Consider the following 23,602-nt stretch of genomic DNA (forward strand, 5'->3'; position numbering starts at 1 on the left):
TAATCCCTTACAGAATTTGAGTCAACCTCGTATCATGTTTCTGTTGGAAATTTGGTTGATGGATGTTACTTGAGTCACCATATTTTGATACTCCTACAAAATCACACGAATACAACATATATTAGTAACAAATAATAATCATAATATTATTGTTATAATAGATAAAATAACAAGGATTATAGAACTTATCTCTTCAATTTATAGGCTTCCGAAGGACATATTACTCGAAAAGAGTTTTAGGTTGAGGCGTGTGAACACTGCCCTTAAGAGTAGATTTCGCCCCTCGGAGACAATGTCTCGGTGTAGCAGGTTTGTGGCGCCCTACCCTCTAGGGTACAACAACCTCGATCCTTGTAGGTGTACACTCACAATACTCGGATCGTATCGAACAGCTTGAAACTTTCTTTTAATGGAATAGATAAATTAAAGGAAATACATGAATACTTTGAGCTCGGAAAGGTAATAAAGGAGATTGAATTTCTATTGTGTGTTTTTATCTAGAAAGCTAGGGATTATATATATGGCAGGAATGATCAATGCGATGACAATTTAACAATAGCAATTAAGCTATGTAACTTATGTAACCGAAAGGAATATTATGACATTGATTAGGAAGAATCAAAACAGAAGGTATCAAATAAGGAATGAACCCATAAATTGCAGAGTTAATTTGACCAAATCAATGGTATATGAATAAAACTGATGAAATCTTTATATCAATCACAATCAAAGAGAGTTAATGACATAAAAAAGAATTAATGGCTATTACTATCTGCAAATAACGGTTCAAAGGAGGTTTCAAAAATAGCAGGTATTTTGAAATATTTTAACTAAATTCCAACAGTTTCTATTCAGAAGTTGACAGCAACTTCTGTTTCATAGAACATTAATTAGTCTTGTCGCTGTAATATGGTTAATCCATCACATCAAACCAACAATGACCTTTATATATGTTATCTCATTGGCATTACTAATTGTTTATGTACAGCTCATGGTATTCCTCAAACCGTTAAGAAATTATTAACAACGAAATTACAATAAGCTTCATCGCAAAATAATTCGATTGCATAGGAGGAGAACACCATCTTCCGCGTAATTGGCTCTGTGGTCGTGGTAGAGACGACCGTGAACTTTTAAGAAATTTGATCTCTCTCATTGACATGAGCTGTGCAGATTCATTCTATCAATTGACATTGATTCCCTATATCAATTAGGAGTGATATAGGGAAGAATTGATATAGGGAATCTAAGTTTATTAATTAGTATAGTACGTTGACTAAGTTATCGTTGTTGAACTGAATGAGCAAAAACCAAATCCATGATCAATTCACAATAGCATAAACACACTGAATATTAATCAAGACCACATGAACCAAAATACAAGTTTATATACTAACCTTCTTCAGTATTAGGAGCCATTGCAGTAGCACTAAACGAACTTGACAACGAACGCGGATTGATCTTCTCCTCAGCTCTGGATTCAAGCTCCTTTCTATAGGGCAGGACTTAATGCTTTGTAACAGAGAGAGCAGGGACCAACACTTCTATATATATTGGTTGTGATCCTAAGAATCCTCCCATAAAGATGTTTCTTAGAAACCAAGTCACCAACAACTAGAAAACCTAATGCAACACTAATTCGAATTACAATTGCAATCGAACTAATGGATTCCTAACCAATGAGCTTGATATAATTGTCTAAATAGGTTTCTAGGTATTGTACTAGACATACATCTCCTATTAGTGATCAAAATTCAAATCCAATTTGTAAACTGAATATAGATGATGATATGTCCACTTTTATTCTAACATTCTCCCACTTGGACCATCATTGTCTATACAAACTGAATCAAAACAATTACCAGAAATAGCTGAAGTGTGCACTGAGATGTAAGTGTACTTTAAATCCATTCATTCTGTCAAAACGCATAACCATTGCAGAATCAAGAAATAGCCATGTTCAAATGAGCATACTCGTTCCAGACCACAAAGCAACAGTTTCTGCACTTCACATGAATTTAACTTAATGTGATGCAATCAAATAACATTATATATCAAACTGTCGTTGTTATTTGATAACAGTCCAACCTAAGTATTTTGAATATCAAAATCACAATGCAAACACAATTTTCTTTATACGCAGTGGATCAATGTTTGCTTCTTACTGAATATATGCATATATATAACAATCCACTTGAACTGAACTGATAAAATACAACAACCATAAATTTTACCAAAATGAATAAATAAGGTTGTCAAAACATCAACTGAAAGTACCTCATTTTATTAAAACAAAATATGAAGTACAATGTTTCTGTTATATAACTAAAAACAGAAAAGCAAGAACTAACCAAAACTAAACTAAACTGAAGAACAATTTTCTCAAAACATTTTACTCCCACTGAACTTAAGCATCTTCAAAACTCGATAGAATTCCCATGTTCCTGGAATGCTCCTTAAAGGCTGCTACTGACAATGCTTTAGTAAATGGATCTGCCAGTTGATCACTTGTCTTGACTCCAGAAATCTCAACTTCACCATCTTTAACTCTCTTTATGATACAATTGAATTTTAAATATATGTGCTTATAGTTATTTGATCTCTTACTATTCTTACTGAAGAACACTGCAGCCTCATTATCACAAAACACCTTCAAACTTCCAGTAACAAGATCACTCAACACTTTAGTCTCCAAAATAAAATTTCTGATCCATAATCCCTCACACACTCCTTCATATATAGCTATCGACTCTGCCTGCATGGTGGAAGTAGCTATCAATGACTGCTTCATTGTTTTCCAAGCTACTGCACCGCCTGCTAGCATATAAACATAACCACAGGTCGACTTCATAGATGTAGGATAGTTTCCTGCAAAGTCAGAATCAGTAAAGCCAACTAATTCAAGCTTTTTCACATGTTTATACACAAGCATATGGTCTTTGGTCCTTTGCAGGTACCTTAGAACCTTCTTACCAGCTGTCCAATGCTCATGTCCAGGATTTGACTGAAATCTGGATAGCATACCTACTGCAAAAGACAAGTCTGGTCTTGTTCAGACTTGTGCATACATTAAACTCCCTACTAGCCTAGCATATGGTATCGACTCCATCTCAGTTTTCTCATTTTCAGTTTTAGGACACTGATTTTTAGTTAGTTTATCTCCCTTAGACATTGGAACTTCACCATTAGCACAGGTTTCCATTCCAAATCTTTTCAGAATTTTTGAAATATAATTTTGTTGAGACAATCCCAACAGCCCCTGCTTTCTATCTCTCTTAATCTCAATTCCTAGCACATATAATGCTTCTCCCAGGTCCTTCATGTCAAAATTACTTGACAAGAAGGCTTTAGTATCTTTAAGCAATTTTACATTACTGCTAGCAAGGAGAATGTCATCTACATACAAGATAAGAAAGATAAAATTGTTTCCAACAACTTTAAGATAAACACACTCATCGACAAGATTTTCAGAAAATCCAAAAGATGAAACCACTGAGTCAAATTTCTTATACCACTGCCTACTAGCTTGTTTGAGTCCATAAATGGATTTCTTAAGTCTACAGACCATATTCTCTTTCCCTGCCTCAATAAAACCTTCAGGTTGTACCATGAAGATTTCTTCCTCCAGCTCCCCATTCAGGAAGGCTATTTTTACATCCATTTGATATAATTCCATGTCATAATGAGATACTAGAGCCATTATGATTCTAAATGAATCTTTAGTTGAAATAGGTGAGAAGGTTTCTGTAAAATCTATTCCTTCCTTCTGTGTGAAACCTTTAGCAACTAGTCTAGCTTTATGTCTCTCTATGTTTCCACTGACATCTCTCTTGGTTTTAAAAACCCACTTGCAGCCAATAGGCTTGTGATTTTCTTTTGGCTTCACAAGCTCCCATTCTCCATTTTTATACATTGAATCAAGCTCTACAATCATAGCTTGAGTCCAAGCATCATAATCATTACTTCCAGTTGCTTGTTTAAAACTAGTGGGATCATTGTCATCAGATAATGCAGATTCTACTTCACTTAAATAAACTTCATAAATATCATCCTCCCCTCCAAACCTTGGTTTCCTTACTCTCTGTGACCTCCTTGGCACCACAAATTGGTTTTGTTGTGGCTCAGTTTGAGGTTGTGGTTCATTTTGAGGTTCAGTTTGAGTCACTTGCTCTTGTTCCTGTCCTAAGTCAAACTCAGCCATTTCAGAATTAAGATCATTGGCCTCTAAATTTTCATCTACAGCATTTTGACCTTCGACTAGATTTTGACTTTGAGCCAATCCTGAGTTAAACAAATTATTTTGAACGCTTGGCATTACTGCTATATTATCCACATTTTCTACAATTTCTTCAAAATCTGAGGACAAGTCTTCAAAGTTTGTATTGCAGACACTTTCACCTAAAAATTTAACTTGATGAGTTTCAAAAACTCTGGGTGAATGATGAGGTGAATAAAGTTTATAGCCTTTAGACTTTTCACAGTAACCAATAAAATGACAAGTTACAGACTTTGGATCAAGCTTTCCTAAATTTGGATTATAAATCCTTGCTTCAGCTTTACATCCCCAGACATGACAATGGTGTAAACTTGGTTGCCTACCACACCATAATTCAAATGGTGTTTTATCTACAGCTTTGCTTGGAGATCTGTTGCAAAGGTAATTTGCAGTTCTTAAGGCTTCTCCCCAAAACATCTTTGGCAATCCTGAAGTACACATCATACTTCTTACCATGTTTAATAGAGTTCTATTTTTCCTCTCAGCTACCCCATTTTGTTGGGGATTATATGGTGTTGTATATTGAGCCTTTATGCCTACACTTTGCAGATATAATGCAAAGGGACCCTTTTGTTGTCCTTGCTCAGTATATTTACCATAAAACTCTCCCCCTCTATCAGACCTCACAACCTTAATTTTCAAATCCAGTTGATGTTCAACCTCAATTTTGAAAATTTTAAAAGCCTTAAGTGATTGTGATTTTTCTGATAGTAAGTAAATGTAGCTATACCGAAAAATCGTCTATAAAAGTAATAAAGTAGATATTTCCACATATTGTCTTATGTCTAAATGGTCCACATATATCTGTATGGATTAATTCCAACAGTTTCTTACTTCTGTTGGCATTTTTCTTTCTTAAGTTTGTCATTTTTCCTTTATAACATTCAATACAATGCTCAAGATCATCGAAGTCTAATTCTGGAAGTGTTTTATTTTTCACAAGTACTTTCAATCTATCTTTTGATATGTGGCCAAGTCTCCTGTGCCACAAATATGCAGATTTTTCATTGTGTAGGGTTCTTTTGACACCAGTAATGGTGTTTATGCTTGATGTGTTACTGTTATTTTCAACAAGTAAAGTTTCTTGTTGACCTAATGAACAATTCAATCTAAAATAATCATTCACAATAACACCAGAACCAAAAATAGAATAATCTTTAAGTAGGAAATCAAGGGAATCCTTGAAAATTTGCATTCCATTTAAACCAATGTAAAAATTACATCCACTCTTAACCAAAAGACTAACTGAAAGCAAATTCCTCTTAATTGAGGGAATATAATAAACACTATCTAAAACCAGAAAATTTCCTAATCCCAAATCTAGTCTCAAAGATCCTACTGCCTTGACTGCCACCCTCATTCCATTTCCAACGCAGATGTTAGCTTCATCACTTCTTGGCTTCCTCATCCCTATGAATCCCTGCAAAGAGTTCGTAATGTGTAAGGGACTGCCACTATCTAATCAATAAGAATGAGGTTCAATGTTAACAAAATTAACTTCTAATGAAAAAGTTTCTAAATGATCAAATAAATCAATCTTACCCTTTTTCACAAGCCATGCCTTAAATCTTGTACAGTCCTTCTTCATGTGTCCTACTTTCTTACAAAAATAGCACTTGAACTTAAATGGCTTGTTGACTTTAGCTGCTGCAGTATTTCCTGATGGCTTAGCTATAGTTTTCTTAGGCTTGAATTTGTTCTGTTTCTTTGGCTTTTCAACTAAATTGACAGAGGTGGAGGGCTGCTTCTCTTTCTTCATTCTACTCTCCTCATCCACGCAAATAGATATCAGCTCATTCAAGGTCCAGCTCTCCTTCTGTGCATTGTAGCTAGTTCTCAAGGTATTAAAGCTAGGTGGTAGAGAATCTAAGGCATTGTGGACAAGTTGGTCATCCTTGACTCCCAGATCTAAATCCCTGAGCCTAGTGTTTAGCTCAGTGAGCTTCAAGATATGCTGCCTAACACCTCCACTACCAGTTTACTTCAACTCATTCATCTCCTTGGAAAGTCTAGCTGCCTCAGCCTTATTGCTTTCCTTGAACTTTTCAGCTATTCTTCCATATAATCAACTGCCAAAACAGGCTCTTCAATACTACCCCTCACAGTATCAGACATGGTAGTTCTCATTACATTCTTAGCCCTATAATTGGATCTATGCCAGTCTCGATAATATTTCTTGTCATCAGATGAGCTAGTTGCATCTACTCCAAAAGGCTCTATATCAGTAAAACACAAATCCATGTTGTCATGCATCATTAGGTAGAACTCTACACCACTCTTCCAGGCCTTAAAGTTTGATCCAGTAAGCATCTGGATATTGTTCAAATTCATGTAGGTGATTCCTAGATAGCAAAACAAGGAAAAGTGTAAGTTTTAGTTTTATCAGTTCTCAAAACAAGTTTTGTCAAAAAGATTCTGCATTCATGTGTTGATTCTAAAGCAGTTCAAGCAAACACACAAGTAGAAAACAAAAACATTTAACAAAACAAAACAATACCAAAAGCAAATAATGCAATTATTAGCCCCAATTCTGCAGTCAATATCAAGCATCACTTTTATAGCAGAAAACATGATATTCTGGAGGCTCCTCAATCATTATGCCACAAGCAGTGAATTCATATTATTCTAAAGACAATCAACATCTTTATGACAGAAGAAAAGTCCCTAGAATCCAAAATTGAACTCAAAATTATGCATAATGCTGTTCCACTTTTCAATCATATAGCTCAAACTTCTTTGGAAGACAATATACATATATAGTTTAAAAGTAAAACACAAGTTTCTGATCTTTTCTTTATCTTAATGAATTTTGAATAACAAGCAGATAATCACTTTGTGCAACATATCCACTTAACCATTTAAATTCGCAGACCATGAAAAATTTTCCTTTCAATCTGCAACTTTTAGCATAACAAGCATGTACAGGGAGATCGACTTAATCACATGTCACAATATACCATTGCAGATCATCAATTATAGAAATTTCACAACATATAAACAATCATATCATAAAACATCAGGATATTCAATTTCATGCTCATCCCAGAAACCATCACATCACAAAAACAAATTCTGAAAATTAAGTTTCATCCGGTCACCATCTACTCTAGCCTAGGTGCACGCCGAGAATGCCTCTATTGTTCTTGCACATTACGATGATCAAAATATTCCAATTTTAAAAACCCAAAAATTTCCAGAAAATTCTAACCTTGTTCTTCTTAATTTGCTGCAAAACTTTATCGCGGAAGCATGAATTTTTATCCAAAAACAGCAATCGATCAGTTCGGCCTCTTAATCCGCAGTGATTGGAGTCTTGAATTCCATAGAGGATATTAACATCCTCTGCGCTTTCAATCCCAGACGAAGAACCCTAATCCCCAAAACATATATGACCGTTAGAGTGTAACGGTCATCTGCAGCAGGGTTTTAAATGGGATTGGGTCCGGGTCAGCGCCTGTGGGTTTTGGGCTGAAAAGATTTTTCTAAAAACTAGCCCACTCGTGGCCCTTTTCTTTAGCAAGGTTTAGAACAAGTTTTTATAAATTTTTGCTGAAAATAAAATTTTGGTTCTTCCAAAAATTGATTAATCAAAAATTGATTTATGTTTGTGAAAACCTGATACTTTGATACCAATTGTTGAACTGAATGAGCAAAAACCAAATCCATGTTCAATTCACAATAGCATAAACACACTGAATATTAATCAAGACCACATGAACCAAAATACAAGTTTATATACTAACCTTCTTCAGTATTAGGAGCCATTGCAGTAGCACTAAACGAACTTGACAACTAACGCGGATTGATCTTCTCCTCAGCTCTGGATTCAAGCTCCTTTCTAAGGGGCAGGACTTAATGCTTTGTAACAGAGAGAGCAGGGACCAACACTTCTATATATATTGGTTGTGATCCTAAGAATCCTCCCATAAAGATGTTTCTTAGAAACCAAGTCATCAACAACTAGAAAACCTAATGCAACACTAATTCGAATTACAATTGCAATCGAACTAATGGATTCCTAACCAATGAGCTTGATATAATTGTCTCAATAGGTTTCTAGGTATTGTACTAGACATACATCTCCTATTAGTGATCAAAGTTCCAATCCAATTTGTAAACTGAATATAGATGATGATAGGTCCACTTTTATTCTAACAATCGTTTTATTTCTTGAGAGATAATTTGAAAATGACATTATTCCCATACTCTCTCTCTCCTGAGTTTGAAAGTCAGAAGAATCTCTCTTCTATAAAACAATATTACAGATAAGACTGAAAACGGCAATTAATGAAGAAAGGATTGCTCTCTGAGTGGACTCAATGGCGGAGCTATGTAAGGACCTACTGGTCCTGTGCCCCAGTCAAATTTTGGTTTCTAACTACATATTTATTTGGTTCTGTATATATATCACAGCCACTCAACTATCAATTGTTATTTGTTAATCGATTTTGTCCTATGCACCTACCTATCCTCAAGTTCTTTATCTTTATTGTTTCTTCTTTTTCCTACAAGTAAATTATTTTGCATGTTAGCTAACTAGAGTTTTATTGTATGTACAGTGGTGGAACTGCTACAGGGCCTGAGGGGGTTCAGACACCCCCCCCCCCCCCCCCCCCCCCCCCAAACACACCAATCAGCAACACAACTTACAAAATTATAATGAGAATAATTCAAAATTAATAGTATTTACTGTGTAATAACTATCCAAATTTATAATGAGGAAATATGGAAATGCTTCTTAGAAGATTTTGTAATATATTGTAATTGATGTCTAGTTTCTTCAATTATTTTAGTATAGAGAAAGTTAACAAAGTGTGTTTTTTTTTGTTAATAAAGTCAACAGAGTGTGTTGATTAATATGGAAAATGAGTTTTTTTTTTATAATTTTTTTTTATATTAAAGTTAATGTTTTATGTCTCGACCCTCCTAGTTTCAAATCCTGGTTCCGCCACTGTGTATGCATGTATTATTGATTCAATTAGCTTTGTATAATTGTGGGGAATTCAATTTCCACAAGTGTTCATGAACATCATTGATAAACAATTTTATTTAATATTATAAGTTTAACAAAAAATAAAATTTAATTAAATTTCTGGCTCCGCCCCTGTGTGGACTTGACCTCTTATCATGGCTTGTGCTATTTAAGGGACTCCTGAGGAGCAACCAAGCAAGCAATCTGCCGGCGCATATTGAGCATAGTAAGTTCTTCAAGTTATTAATTACTTAATTCTTACGCCACATGGAATTTTGCAATCTAGCTTGAGTTCACATTTTGTTATTGTTTTTCATGTGGTTGATCGAAATATTAATTTGTTTAATTGTGGTGGGAGAAATCATCTTCGCAGTTAATCACAACAACACATCAAGAGGAAATATGAATGGAGCTGTCGATATAGAAAATGTGCACCCGGCTGGGAATGTATTTGCGGAGCCTTGCATCTACAGAGTTCCTGAACGACTATGGTGTCTAAATAACAAAGCTCACACACCTCAGGCAGTCTCTATAGGTCCATTTCATCATGGCAAGGAAGACTTGATAGTCACAGAAGAGAACAAAGAGAAGTACCTGCAAAATCTTGTCCTATTTAGGAGCAAAGCGATAGTATGGGGGCAGGAAGCAAGACTGCGCAATTGTTACGCAGACACCATAGACGAGCAGTTCAGTGATGACTTTGTCGCAATCATTGTGAAAGATGCCAGATTCATCATTGACGTCTTGTTGAGGTATCGTTTATCAAAATTGAGACGTGACAATGATAGCATGTTAACCGAACCCTGTTTATCACAGTTACAACGTGACATGGGGTTGCTTGAAAATCAACTGCCATTTTTTAATTCTTGAAAAGCTTTTTGACCCAGAAAGTATCACCGGTCTCTGTCCTTCGGATAGAGAGGGGCTTTCGGTGATGAAACTCTCTTACAATTTCTTTAAACCTCTAATGCACAAAGATGAAGGAACAGAAGGCAACTTGGAGGACATCATCTGTTCTTCTAAACCACAACACTTTGTTGATCTTCTAAGATGTTTCTATGTAAGAGACCACTACATGAAAGCAAAAGCTAAAGGAAAAATGAGGACTGTACCAAGCGTAAGAGAGCTGCAACAAGGTGAAGTCAAGTTTGAGGTATTAGATTCGAGCAACAACTTACTTGACATAAAATTCCATGCTGATACTAAGACTCTGAAAATTCCAAAAGTTATTAAGTAATGAAACTGAGCTCACTATCAGGAATGTTCTTGCCTTTGAGCAATGTCATCACACTCTTGCCGAGAATTAGATGACTGATTATGTTGTGTTCATGGATCGTTTCATGAGCACCCAAGAAGATGTGAAGTTACTAGTTAAGAAAAGAATTGTCAAAAAATACCCTTTTGAAATGATACCTAAACTTTCAAAGTTATCAATGTGATACCTGAACTCATTTTTTTGTATCAACGTCATACCTGCGGTCGATTTCCGTCACAGAACCGTTAACTATGACCACGTGCCCAGGACGTGAGGCACAAAATAAGGGTAAAAATGACATTTTCTCACTTCCTTTAGTTCTTCATGGGGTTTTTTACTTCAACAGTGTCTGAACTCTTCGAGAACTTTTGAAATGATACCTGAACTTTCAAAGTTATCAATGTGATACCTAGACTCATTTTTTTGTATCAACGTTGTACCTGCGGTCAATTTCCGTCACAGAACAGTTAACTATGACCACGTGCCCAGCACGTGAGGCACTTAATGAGGTTAAAAGACTAATTTACCCTCAAAAGTATTGTTTTTTATTTTTTTTGCTTTCTTTCTTTCTTTTTTTCTTTCTTGTTTTTCTTTTTCGACGTCTTCTTCCCTCTGATTTGTCCCCTCCAATTGGAAGTCATGGCCGCAAATCAGATCTCACCTTCTCTCTCAACCACCCAACCCTTTCCAAGCACTACCTGACTACAACCACATTCAACTCAGCTAGATCGATATGGCTACCTTGCAAAAATTCAAGCTCCTCACCACTCAATGCCCCGTCGTCGCCTGAAGCCCCACGCACAGCCCATCCGCCAGCCCCGTCATCCACCTCCGCCGCCGTAAAACCCTCATATTGTTCCTCACCCTCCCCGACCGCCGCCGATTGCCTCGCCGGAGTACCTCGTCCGATGCTCCCACTAAGTACTGATATTACAGCCGCGAATAACCAAAGGTCGGTTCTTTTTTGGACAAATTGATTAGAAACTGGAATCAGTGAAATGATCATTACCCCATTGTTCGATAAATCATATACAGATAGATACAGTTATACACAGACACGCAGTTGCGGAAAAATCAGTTTTGGGTTTTCTCCCATCATCACCATTCTTCGCCTTTTCGCCGCTGTTGAGAGAGAGAAAGAGAGTTGCAGAGAGAGACTCTCAGTCTCCTTCACTTTTGCAGATTTTGATTCAATTACAAAGACACAGACTATTTTTGAAATTCATGAACTTATGCTGTGATGTTAGTTGCAGTGAGGAAGCCGAGTGCCACGACGGCGTGGCCCACCTCCGTCATATCTCCGGCAAGCTGCACAAGAAGGTCTGGATTGCCGCTGGCCATATTCTCTCTCTCTCTCTCTCTCTGATCCCTCTGTCTGAAATCTCAGGTAAATTCCAAGTCTCAGATCTGGAGGCCAAGAGTCGTGAAACCGTCTACACCGCTCCGGCCTGCAATAAATTCAGAGAAGCAAAGCCGTTGAGCAAGTTGTGCTTGGAGAACTCTGACGAGATGGAGTCCCCGGTGGTGTCCGTCCATCAGAGAATTGGATTCAAGTTTTGCTTTGGGTTTTGCATTTTGTTAGGAAATGTCATCATCCCATCTTATTGCATTTTGTAGATGAAAAAGGAAATAGAAATGGAGAAGAAGAACTGAAGGTACGACGGGACACGTGAAGAACTAAAGGAAGTGGGAAATGTCATTTTTACCCTTATTTTGTGTCTCACATGCTGGGCACGTGGTCATAGTTAACGGTTCTGTGACGGAAATCGACCGCAGGTATGACGTTGATACGAAAAAATGAGTTCAGATATCACATTGATAACTTTGAAAGTTCAGGTATCATTTCAAAAGTCCTCGAAGAGTTCAGACACTCTTGAAGTATATACTTTTGAGGGTAAATTAGTCTTTTAACCTCATTAAGTGCCTCACATGCTGGGCACGTGGTCATAGTTAATGGTTCTGTGAAGGAAATCGACCGCAGGTACGACGTTGATACGAAAAAATGAGTTCAGGTATCACATTGATAACTTTGAAAGTTTAGGTATCATTTCAAAAGTCATCAAAGAGTTCAGACACTGTTGAAGTAAAAAACTCTTGTCAAAAATATGATCGCTGCGGACGCCACAGGTATTATTAGCCCTGAGGGCTCAGCTAAGGATCTGATCAAGAAGCTTACTGAAGGGGTTGTTGTAGACCCAAATAGCTTCTATTTTGCTGAACTTTGCCAAAACGTCGACAAGCACTGCAGATCACCCAAGGTAGTTCAGAAAACGCTTGCTGTTACTAGTTTATTGCAAACATATATATGGCAAGCTGTCATTTGCCAAAAGAAAAATTGCTAGAAAGGTCATTTTCATGTCGTACAAGAACATTACACGTACTACGTGCTCAGGATTCCCTCCATTATGCCAGCACTTTTATTTGCCCCTACTTTTTGCCTCTTTGATTAAATGGTACTTTAGGAATGAGCTGAGAGCTCAACTGTGACTGAAAATTTGAAATTTTTGTTGCATGTATGAGTGATTAAGGTGTTTATTTATTCTTTAGGGTTGTTGAACTTTAATCTAATAAATTCAACTTCTAATTCAAAAAAAAATTGTTCAACTTGAATATGTAAATTAATTTTTATTTTTTAAATTAGGTATCAATCCATAAAAGTGTAAATAAACTAACTCACTTCGGCTGACTATAACAAAATTGAGCCAAGACTAAAAAACCCTAAACTAATTTAACATAACGTTACCCTACACTCAAGCTCTGAGTAACCATTAACCTGACCGTGCACCGGACACGTAGCCTATCGAATCCAGTTGCGACACGGATGGGACAAGGAAGGCCTTAATCAGAGTCAAAAACCTTCCCCAACTTATTCATTATCCTAAAGTAAACCCCTACAGAAACAGCTATTGGGTCAAAACAAAAACCCGACAAAAGAGACCAGTTCATTGCTGTCACCCTGCCCCAGTTCCACCTCGCCCACTACCCCAACCAGGAACGCCAGAACCGGCAGCACCCCAACTACAATCCAGCCAAACGAACCAATGGCGAATACACCAAAATCAGCCTGTCAAGTACACGCGTTTACGCAGTAACTTTATGACATAAAAACCATTCCATCTCATGTTTCACTCCTGAGTCTGGACCATCAATCCCATTGTGTTGTGTTGTTTATAGTTCCTTTGTGGGATTTTGGGGTGATGATCCCATAGGGGTTGCAAAGGCCAGATATTATAATCGAAACTATCATCCATAATAACCAGACCTAGTTTCTTGCAAAAAAAAAAAAAATGTTTAAACACTTGGACAACTCCAAACCAAAAAAAAAAACACTTGGACAACAAAATAGCAAAATCTCAAACATCTTTACAACCAATTAAAATCTGTAGAAATTATCATCTCCACTAAAGATCCAGAAACTAGAACAATCCCAGATATGATGATACCTTCAGAAACAAAAACAGAAAGTAAAAGAAAAAAACCATTAGCTGCCACATCCGACCTGCATCATGATTAGACAACGACGATTTCTGCTAACACGCTGCAGAAGCCAACCTGTAAACAAATTACATGGTAAGCTGCAATTAAAATGAAAAAATGCTGGGACCCCAGAAGCAGGAATACCTGAACCTGCAAAACTAGTAAATGACGTAAGACCATAACTATCACTTTGCAAATAAGTAAAAGATAAAAGAGAGAAGAAAAGAAACCCACAAAAGAACCATGATACTTGTATCTTTCACTAGTCTTTGATTTGTGTTGCTCAAGGAACCCCTGACTATAAAATGTATGCAAAGCAAGCAAAGATTAAAAAGCTAATTGCACACAAACCAGACTGGCCTATATGAAAATCTACAGCGATGCCCAAATACAACGATAAGTTCAGCAATTTTTATTTTAGATTAGCAAGATAAGTTCAGTTAGAGGTTCAGGGAGCTAATTATTCAAAGCATCCTAATAAACTCGGCTACTTTCCAGATTCTATAGATATAAAATTGCCTTTCCAAAGCGGGAAAGCTCTAATTAACAATAACACTTGGTTTAACCTTATTGCCCTCCTAAGCACCTATTTTCTTTCTATCCTTTGTTTCTCAAGATTCGCATCATCTCGTAGTTGCCAACTCAAAAGCAAAAGCAATAACTTTCTAAAGGAAAGTAGAGTGAATGGTTCAAGACTTCAAGCTAAGTGTAGAAAACAAGAGGGGGAAGGTACGGACGCTTCAGCTTGAAGGTTCCAAGATGAGCAAAACCCAGACTCGAAAATAAACCCATCAAACAGGTAACCACTCCTACTGATTGATTTCAAGAGCGTTTCTCTTTCCTCAAGTGGGAAAGAGAAGTAGTCCAGTTGCTACATATACACAATGCTATGTCTCACCATCATAGGTGACACTAGAGTATATGGCATTGATAGCAAAACACATGCAGTCACACAATATGAATGCAATTATAAATTCATTTCAATTCCATATCACAGAAGTGTGAACCTGCACACCACCTGCACAGAAAATGGGGTGTGAGCTATACTTATTGCAGGGAATTTTTTTCTTGAAAGAGACTCCAGAATATCATAACATTTACCTCCCCATATATACACATATACACATGTATACGTAGAGAGGTAGATATTATATATATGTGTGTGTGTGTAGAGAGAGAGAGAGAGAGAGAGAGAGAGAGAGAGAGAGAGAGAGAGAGAGCAAAAGTAAAAACAGTCTCAAAATATCAGAATACATACCCTACTCACTCCGGCTGTTGCTGCAAATGATATTACTCATAACCGTTCTGATTTTCAGTTTGAGCATGCCCATTGTCACTTCTGACAGAGGTGACCTTGGAAGCAATTTCATTTTGTTCTCTTTCCCTGTTCCACTGTTCAATTTTGGCTCGTCTCTCCTCACTGCCTTCTCTAACTGGACTGGGGTTCCTTCTCCTCCTCCTTTCAGTGCTCCTGCTTCTACTGCGTTCCCGCCTACTTCGGCCAGGGCTTACAGTCCTGTTCCTTCTCTCAGGATACCAATCCCCGTCATCATACCTTCTGCTATGACCATGGCTACCATGAGGGCGTTCTTCATAGCTACGATGCCTGTAAGGGCTGCGGCTCCTGCTTCGACTCCGGCTATGCCTTCGCCGGTAGCTCCTAAATAACTCACGCCTCAATTCCCTGACATTGAACAAAGAGAACAATTAAACTTCCACTACATTCTACAATAAGAATAAAAAAAATAAAAACTATCAAGCAAAGTTTACCTCCCAATCCTTTTCAGATGCATAAAGTTGCAGTATCCACCACGATTGCATGTATTTTCCTCATATTGCCTGCAGGTGGCTTCACGGAAGTCTGTCACCGGAGAGAAGTCCACAATGATAGGACGCCCTGCAATTATTTTTCCAAGGAAAGGAAGTTAAATAAAGAGCAATATAAAGTATAAATAGCAGAAACATTGGACACACCGAATTCCAAGATAAGGAAACTAACCAGCATAAAATCTTCCAGTCAGATTCTTGAGTGCATTTGCAGCATGCTCTTCCTCCCTAAACTGAACATACACATTGCCCACCTGCCCAAATGGGAGAGAAGAAAAAACATAAAAATAAAGAATTACATTAGCATAATATTCTATCTTTGTAAGAAAAAACTAACAAAAGAGGGACTTCGAAGAAAAGGTTGGCGTTACTTAACACATACCATGTGGTCAGCTAGGTTGTCGCAGACATTCAGGCTTTCAATTTCTCCATACTTACTCAGCTCTTGAAAGAGATCCTCATAAAATTCCTGCAATTTTACACAAATATACATTTTAAGGACAGGATATATGTAAGTGTTTGTACATACATTAATGTGCACATCAAAATAATAATAGATACACCCGGTTTCCCATGATACAATACAAGCATTGCAGGTTACGAAATCATTATATGATGAAACAGTTGAAACAATTATTTTCTATCTTTGATATGACATGTACAGGATTAAATGTCTCTTTAAAAAGAAACGAAAAAAAAAAAAAAAAAACTATGTTCAATGTTTGTCTGTGATTTGTTAGCAAGAATAGAAGCAGCCTAATTTCCCTCATAATAAATTCATACAAAAACGCTGAAGTGACTTGGTAATATGAGTGCATGTGATACAAATAAATAAGAAGATTTGATCAAAAGCAGAGTCATTCAGATACTCCACAAGGGCAACGAAGGGTGCTAAAGAATAGTCTGCCTGTAACTACTCAATGGTCTAACAATGTATCTCCTTGAAACAATTCAAAATCAATTATTCCTCTGGTTGCATGCTTGTGTATCCCTTAGTTCTCTTATCAAATTTAGTTCACATATCATGTACAGTTGAACAATCCCAAACACTACAATCGAGTTTTAAACTACCTTCCCTATCTCCCTTACTCCTACATCCAATCTTTCTCTTCTCTAAACATTACACAAAAATATTCTCATTCAATAACAATTTCAATTGAGCACGATGTTACTGTTAAAAAAAAATTAAACGAAAATTCAATACAAGTATTTGATTATCAGGTAAAATTAAAAAATTAGGGTTGCAACATGAAGAAGAAGAAGAGGGGCGACCTCGAAATGGGTTTGCATCTGGCGGGGGTCGATAGGCTGGCCCTGGGCGTCGACGCCGGGGGTGATCATATCGGGCCTCTGGTACATATTGGAGAGCAACAGAGTCGGGCTGACGCTGGGCTTCGTGTGAAGCCTGGAGCACCGATCGCCGTGCCTGCACGCCCCTATTTTGAAGTAGAAGGGGCAGTTCACTCTGTCCTTCTCCGTCCCAAAGATTGAAGCCAAGTGCTCCGCCATCGCTGCGCTCTTCTTCCTCCTTGAGTTTTGTGAATTAGGGTTTCCGAGATTCGAGTGGTTTTGATAAGAGTTTCGATGTGAGGAGGCGAAAAAGGAGAGGAGACTACTATTTATAAGAATGCGTGGTTGTTCTGTTTCTATCTTCTCGAGGATTCTGTTAGATCCGGCGCATGATCTGACCCGGCCTAGTAACCTTTTTGGGCTACTGAGGCTTATATATTAGCGGGCTGGTTTGTTTAGCTTGTGTTTCCTAAACCCTATATTAGTTGGTTTTTATTAGACTCAAACCTAACGCTCTTCATCTTCATCACTATCAGTCTTGGTCCAAGAGTGTAATGGGCCAAAAAGTTGTGCCCTCTTCATCACTATCAGTCTTGGTCCAAGAGTGTAATGGGCCAAAAAGTTGTGCCCCTTGGTTTTTGATGTAGCAAAGATTTGGTATCTTTAATCTATGATTAGTATCAAGTGCTAATGTACATTCCAAGAGCTTGCAATGTCCCGATCCCGTTTTCTTCTGATATGGAAGAACAAAGGAAATCGGATGTTGAGGTGAATGCTTTTAAGCCATACTAGTATAGTTACAAGACCCTGCGGTAAGCATTTTAACTCTAAACAACAGAATACTGACTTGAGTTTACATGTCAATTTCCTTCAATAAATATATCTATCACAGTTAAAGAGCTTTGGAAGCGTGAACTTAACCACCATATTCGGTCGCCAGGTATAAATATGAACTTGATGCTATTGAATGTTACATAAGCAAAAGTAGAAACTCAACCCCAACATTTATCCCCTTATTTCATGTTTCTGTTTCCCCTTGTTTCATGAATGCAGAACCCCGAGGATAAATTAAAAAAAGAAAAGAAAGAAAAAGACCCAACTACAAAAACATGTTATTTTCCACAAGAAATGTGGACCTTTAGGCATCATTTTCCGCATGAAAGTCGGGTTGTATTTAGGTATTTGTATGTTTCATCACATCTCGTCTGCTTCTTTGTTGGACTATATATTGGCCATGATCCTCGTGCTAATTTGGTATCTGATGCATTTCATTGGTGAATGGGAGACTCCTACACATGGTTCACCGTCAATCACTCTATATAAATTTTGTATTCTATACTTTTATGAATATATGTGGGATGGCGATATTCCTAAACTAGTAATTTGTTCCTCCTTTTTGCCATATATTACCACCTCATCATCATCTTCATCTTCCCACAGATTCAGTCACTCAGACTCAACGTGTTGCACGTTTTAGTATACATACATTAGATCTGCTTAATCACTGTGGTGACTAGTATATGAATAGGGGATTTGATCCCAACCAAAGGACACATCACATGCAGTGTGAGTGGAACTAGAAGTACGTCCTCTACACTCGTCAATTTATTTTCTCTTTTTAATTGGTTTTTTGGGTCAATTTTTATACAATGGTAGATCGGTAAAGCTTTCAAGGCAATTATTCTAATTTTTGTAGATGATTCACTGAAATACTTTATATTTAATTGTAGACAAATTGATAACTAGAAATTTAGTCCACCCACATTTCCAAACCAAACCAAAACACTTTCAAAGAAATACATAGCTAGCAGCAGGATTTCATAGGAGAAAAAGAAACTAATTAACTTATATGTAGACACTTCTTCGACTTTCTTTTAACAAACAGCTAGCCATGAAAAGAAGAAGGAAAAAAAAACCATGGAGCTGCTAATCCATTCTTGAATAGAAGATGAGCGATGCTCACATGAACAACAAGTGCTCTCTTTTTACAGAATATAAACGGAAGAACCATCATGATCATTTACAAGAATTATCGTATCAAATTTATTGTTCTTATAATTGAAGTATGAACGAGACGGGGCCAGAAAACTTCCGACTTATCTTCTAATAAAACCCTTTAAGTCGGGGTCAAGTGAACCAGTGACAGTTGTGCACACATTCTCAACGCACATTCTACGTTGATCCCACCCGAAGATCCATAAACATGAATGATTGATAGTTGTCTCTATACATCTGTGTAATGACTGAACCAAGCATTAATTTCTTAATAGAAAATGTACCGTCTATATTTTGTACAAGGAAATGAAAGATGGAAACAGAGAGAAAGACGGGCGAGATCGATGTGGAATATTAATTAAGTGGGCATGAGACCCCATGCCATTGTATGATGTTACAGAGAAAAATGGGGCTAAGATCCATCTAAGCTTCCAAAGGCAGACATATGCCAATGCCTTAGAATTGATGCTTCGATCGATATATAATTGAGGAGGAGGTAATGGTCAAAATACAAACAAGACTGAAGCCAAAGACAGCGCATATATGTAGAGCACACTACCTCTTGTCCGGTAACGTTTTTAAAAATGATTTTTCAAAAATCGATTTTGAAAATAAAAACGAGAAAACAAGATTGGATTTTTGAGATCCAAAAATGTGTCCGGTAGCTTATTCCGAAAATAATTTTCAAAAACGAGAGAAGATGGCGACTAGAGATGAGAGAGAGACCTAAGAAGAAGATAGCGACGTGAGAATATGGAAGAAGAGAGCACGTTCTTTTTTTTCTTTGTTTTGGAAAATATATCTCCGTGTTTTCTAAAATATGATAATGAAAAGGTGAAAATGTCTATTTGTTGTTTTCCTGTTTTACGAGTAAAATAAAAAAATATTTTCAAAAATTATTTTTTGCATTTTTGAAAACAGACTAACGAACGCATTTTCAAACCATTTTCATTTTATAAAATGAAAAAGATGACTTGAAAACGTTGCCGAACGCCACCTAGGGAACTCCTTGCCCACTTTTTAAAGATGCATGTTATTATTATTATTATTATTTTTTTTTTTGTGAGAATAAAGATGCATGTTCAATCTAAACCCTAACTATTCATGAGGTCCCATCCTCAGACTTGCTAATTACCAACACTCAATGGCAGATAAACTGTAACCCCTAACCCTAGTTATTCGGAATCGTTTTGTGCTGAATAACTAGTATTTCATAACTCTCTATCTAGTTTGAAAAGAAAAGAAGAATCTCACAACTTTGTTTCCTGTGCAGTTGTAAACCTTTATTACCAATTCATGCCAATATGCCATATCCTAAACCCTTAGCTTTGGTGTCTGGTAACCCTTTAGAAATTACCAGCAATCGTAAACCTTAAACCCTAGCTAACTATTGGGGGCTTGTTTTATTCGTGGTTCTACGTACAAACTAATTCAGTCCACAGTCCAATCAATAAAGAAAAAGGCAATGAACTCTCGAGGCAAACCTCTATGATTGTGACATTTAAACTCCGTTACTAGAATCTAGAGTCTAGAGTGACCGAAGAAAGAAGGTTTCTGGGCAAACCTACCTACCAGACTTGGCTTAATTCTCTCTGTGTCGGTTGGAGACACCGTGGCACCAAAAATTATGAAGAACCCATTTAGTTTCTATTTGGTGCAAAATACACATGCGATTAACCTATCGCCTGCTCAAATCTCCTATGTCCTTCATATTATATGAACATTTCATTAAAGTATTTCAGATTTAGATCACTTAGTTAGCTTTTAGATTTCTTAATCAATGGAAGTTGAAAACGACAACTGATCTATACACTGATGTAGGCAGACATCAAATAGACATATAAAAATATATGCTATCGTAAGCAAATCACTTGTTTTCCTTTTTGTTATAAAGATATCAATGATCAACCGACACTTTGGTTTATATATGGATTTCAAACTGTAACAACTTTTTTGTAAAATTAGTCATTCCTATATTATTATTATTATTAGATAAGGAAAAATAATATGTCGGAAGAATTCAGTACTGAAATTAAAAAGATTTCAATAATCAACTGAAACTTTGCTTTATATATGGATCTCAAACTATAACCACTTTTTTGCAAAATTAGTCATGCTTATATTATTAGACAAGAAAGAAAGATATGCTGGAAGGACTCAGTATTGAAATTAAAAAGATTTTGAGATAACATAAAATAGTTCTGATTAATCATAAACCGATCAACCACATCTTCTAACAACATAAATGAACCTCGCTTGCAAACATTAAGACTTCATGAGTGACATTGGACTCAACAATTACCTGTTAACATTATTTTGTAATGTGAATATCTAACATTTGGGTGGCTATATATGTAATTAATAAAAACTTTTTGGAGCTAGGTAATGCATACAAGTATCTTTTACAAGCTTTATGTGATGTATAATTACTGAATTACATTTGGCTGACATTAACTTTCACATGTATTGAAAAGTACATCATTGCTATCAAGAAGAAATAAGAAAGTACATGTACATTATTGCGATGCAGCAAAGAATTTTGTGTCTAGGAGTTTGGTAAGAACCAGCTTATGGATCGATGATAATAAATAATAATGTCATTCAGAAACACTCACTGTATCATATTGCTGACAATAGTAGTTGGCAATAATATGTAGGACTACCCGATGCAGTTACAAGAACCATCAGGTCAATGAGTCCAAATTCTAACCACAATACACCATGGGTTGGATCATGGAATTGTTTTGAAAATTCGACGTCCCTATCATCAGATTTTCACCTTCGACGCGTACGCCACTGCCATGGGGCGCATGGAAGGTCAAAGCCGGAGACATTTGCCCCAATGAGATCCCCCGAATTCCTGACCTACTCTAAGAAATGGCTCTCACATATTCAAATCTCAAACGAAAAGGCAGTCGACCTGTACTTCAGAGCACATATCGCTTGTGTTGATGCTTGTGGTGAATTCAAAGTTGAGAGCCTCATCATCAAATGATCAATATACACGCCTAAGGGACCTCTGAACCTCGAACATGAGAGTCCCTAAAGGTCAGTAATCAAATCTCCCTTTGTCAATTTGATATAAACATGTTAAGGTAGATAATATAACATTGCTATAATGATTGTTTACAACCTTTACACCACCACGCTCCCTAGAAATTGTTTTGTTCCACGCTTCCTCCACGTGAATTTTCATAGCTAGTTCCCTCATTGGTAAAATGAGTCATTTATTAAGGGAAGTGTGAACGTTTCACATCCAAACAAGCTAATTTCTGAAAGACGGATCAGTTGCAGCCATTTTTTTTTTTTGAATAAAGGGCTGGTGCGGCTGCCCTCACGCCTTAATTAATGAAACTGTCGAATACACTGGGGGGGGGGGGGACATTAAGCCTAAACCCCTGATTACAATAAGCATTCAAAGTATGTCCCGAAATGATATCAGGAATCTCTACATAATACATGTATTCAAAGAAGCACCAACTAGCAAAGAGTGCTCTACTGGCTACTCGATTGGCTTTGACATAGCGGTGACATAACGGAAAGATAACTCGATATGTAACACGATTACAACGTAGCATAATTGCCAGCTTTAGCATAGCTTTCCTACTATGTTGCCGCCGGAGAGACCCGGCGACACTGAGTCTCACCCTGCCACTAGGCGGTAGCGACCACTGAGTTCCTTGCTTCGTTGCAGCCGTTTTTTGCAATGAAAAGTTTAGATAGGTCAAGATTCAGTTTTCTCATATTGTTTTTAAAATGTTTTATATTAAATTTTTTTTTTCACTAAAAGCATTGCAAGATGAGTTGCTCGAATAAACTTTATTACGAGCCAAAAACTATAAGTGGAATTCTCCCTTGACTGGATTCTTATTTGAATTATGGAATTCTCTAACAAGAGCTGAGGACCCGAAGCAAGATCAGAGCATGAAACCATGACTCATGAGCGGTGACGTGTCAACTTTAATTTTTGTTTTACTTGGTTGGCATATTGTACTTCTTGTTTTGCCAAGTACTATTATCACGTTATCACCCATATGATCCAGTGAAATTGCTTTGATAATAATTTTTTCTAACTCGTCTTTAGAGACTAGTCATTATATGTAATTTTATCGGTGAAAGAAAACAAGCAACTCCCTTTTGCTCAAAAAAAAAAAAAAAAAACCAATCTCTACACAGCTAGTATTTATCTCTTTTTCTTTAGTCCGATGGAAGAGGGAGGGCTGTTGTTCCTTTTAGTTTTTTTTTTCTTTGGCAAAGAGGTGGTTGTTTCCTTTATTGAGTCCATTGTTTATGACAAACCTATCAGAGCAACTTGCCTTAGAAGTTTCCCTAAGAATCTTGTAAGGCACAACAAGAACTAATATATCTAAGATCTAAGTAGACAATTATTGATAACTTTAGAAGCTTCAATTAAAAACTCTGCTGTGCCTCCCTCAAAAAGCTTCAATCTCTTTTCTTTGAAGTATTATCTTAAGCCACATTATAATTACAGCGCCTGCTCTTCAAGTTA

General features: G+C 36.9%; 2 protein-coding genes and 1 long non-coding RNA gene across 4 annotated transcripts; 1 reads left to right on the forward strand and 2 right to left on the reverse strand.

Moving 5' to 3' along the window:
- Nucleotides 1–5,675: 5,675 nt before the first annotated feature.
- Nucleotides 5,676–8,154, reverse strand: LOC112163740. Its single transcript, XR_005810648.1, has 3 exons — nt 8,020–8,154; nt 5,819–6,618; nt 5,676–5,696 (listed from the first exon to the last, which is right to left on the reverse strand). It is a non-coding gene; the product is annotated as an uncharacterized LOC112163740 (long non-coding RNA).
- A 1,496-nt stretch (nt 8,155–9,650) lies between these two features.
- On the forward strand, nt 9,651–10,485 carry LOC112163741 (UPF0481 protein At3g47200-like). Its single transcript, XM_024300013.1, has 2 exons — nt 9,651–10,000; nt 10,065–10,485. The coding sequence occupies exons 1-2, from the start codon at nt 9,651–9,653 to the stop codon at nt 10,483–10,485; spliced, it is 771 nt and encodes a 256-aa protein (XP_024155781.1).
- A 3,330-nt stretch (nt 10,486–13,815) lies between these two features.
- LOC112165037 (splicing factor U2af small subunit B) lies at nt 13,816–17,398 on the reverse strand. Of its 2 annotated transcripts, none has more exons than XM_024301419.2 (6): nt 17,080–17,398; nt 16,190–16,276; nt 15,980–16,061; nt 15,751–15,877; nt 15,239–15,664; nt 13,816–14,055 (listed from the first exon to the last, which is right to left on the reverse strand). In XM_024301419.2, the coding sequence occupies exons 1-5, from the start codon at nt 17,314–17,316 to the stop codon at nt 15,271–15,273; spliced, it is 927 nt and encodes a 308-aa protein (XP_024157187.1). In that variant the 5' UTR covers nt 17,317–17,398; the 3' UTR covers nt 13,816–14,055; nt 15,239–15,270. The 2 variants fall into 2 exon arrangements, with proteins under 2 accessions (XP_024157187.1, XP_024157186.1); XM_024301418.2 differs by having other exon boundaries at nt 13,816–14,998.
- Nucleotides 17,399–23,602: the final 6,204 nt, after the last annotated feature.

The sequence above is a fragment of the Rosa chinensis genome, chromosome 5 (genome assembly GCF_002994745.2).
Source record: "Rosa chinensis cultivar Old Blush chromosome 5, RchiOBHm-V2, whole genome shotgun sequence".
In the NCBI taxonomy this organism is placed as follows: Eukaryota; Viridiplantae; Streptophyta; class Magnoliopsida; order Rosales; family Rosaceae; genus Rosa; species Rosa chinensis.

Bases quoted from the DNA above. Each gene is read 5' to 3' on its own strand.
- LOC112163741 (XM_024300013.1), top strand. From the start codon at position 9,651: ATGAATGGAGCTGTCGATATAGAAAATGTGCACCCGGCTGGGAATGTA. The intron at 10,001-10,064 runs GTATCGTTTATC...TGTTTATCACAG, and splicing joins ATCATTGACGTCTTGTTGAG to TTACAACGTGACATGGGGTT.
- LOC112165037 (XM_024301419.2), bottom strand. From the start codon at position 17,316: ATGGCGGAGCACTTGGCTTCAATCTTTGGGACGGAGAAGGACAGAGTG. The intron at 16,277-17,079 runs GTCGCCCCTCTT...GTAAAATTGCAG, and splicing joins AGATGCAAACCCATTTCGAG to GAATTTTATGAGGATCTCTT. The intron at 15,878-15,979 runs GTTAGTTTCCTT...AAATAATTGCAG, and splicing joins GACTGGAAGATTTTATGCTG to GGCGTCCTATCATTGTGGAC.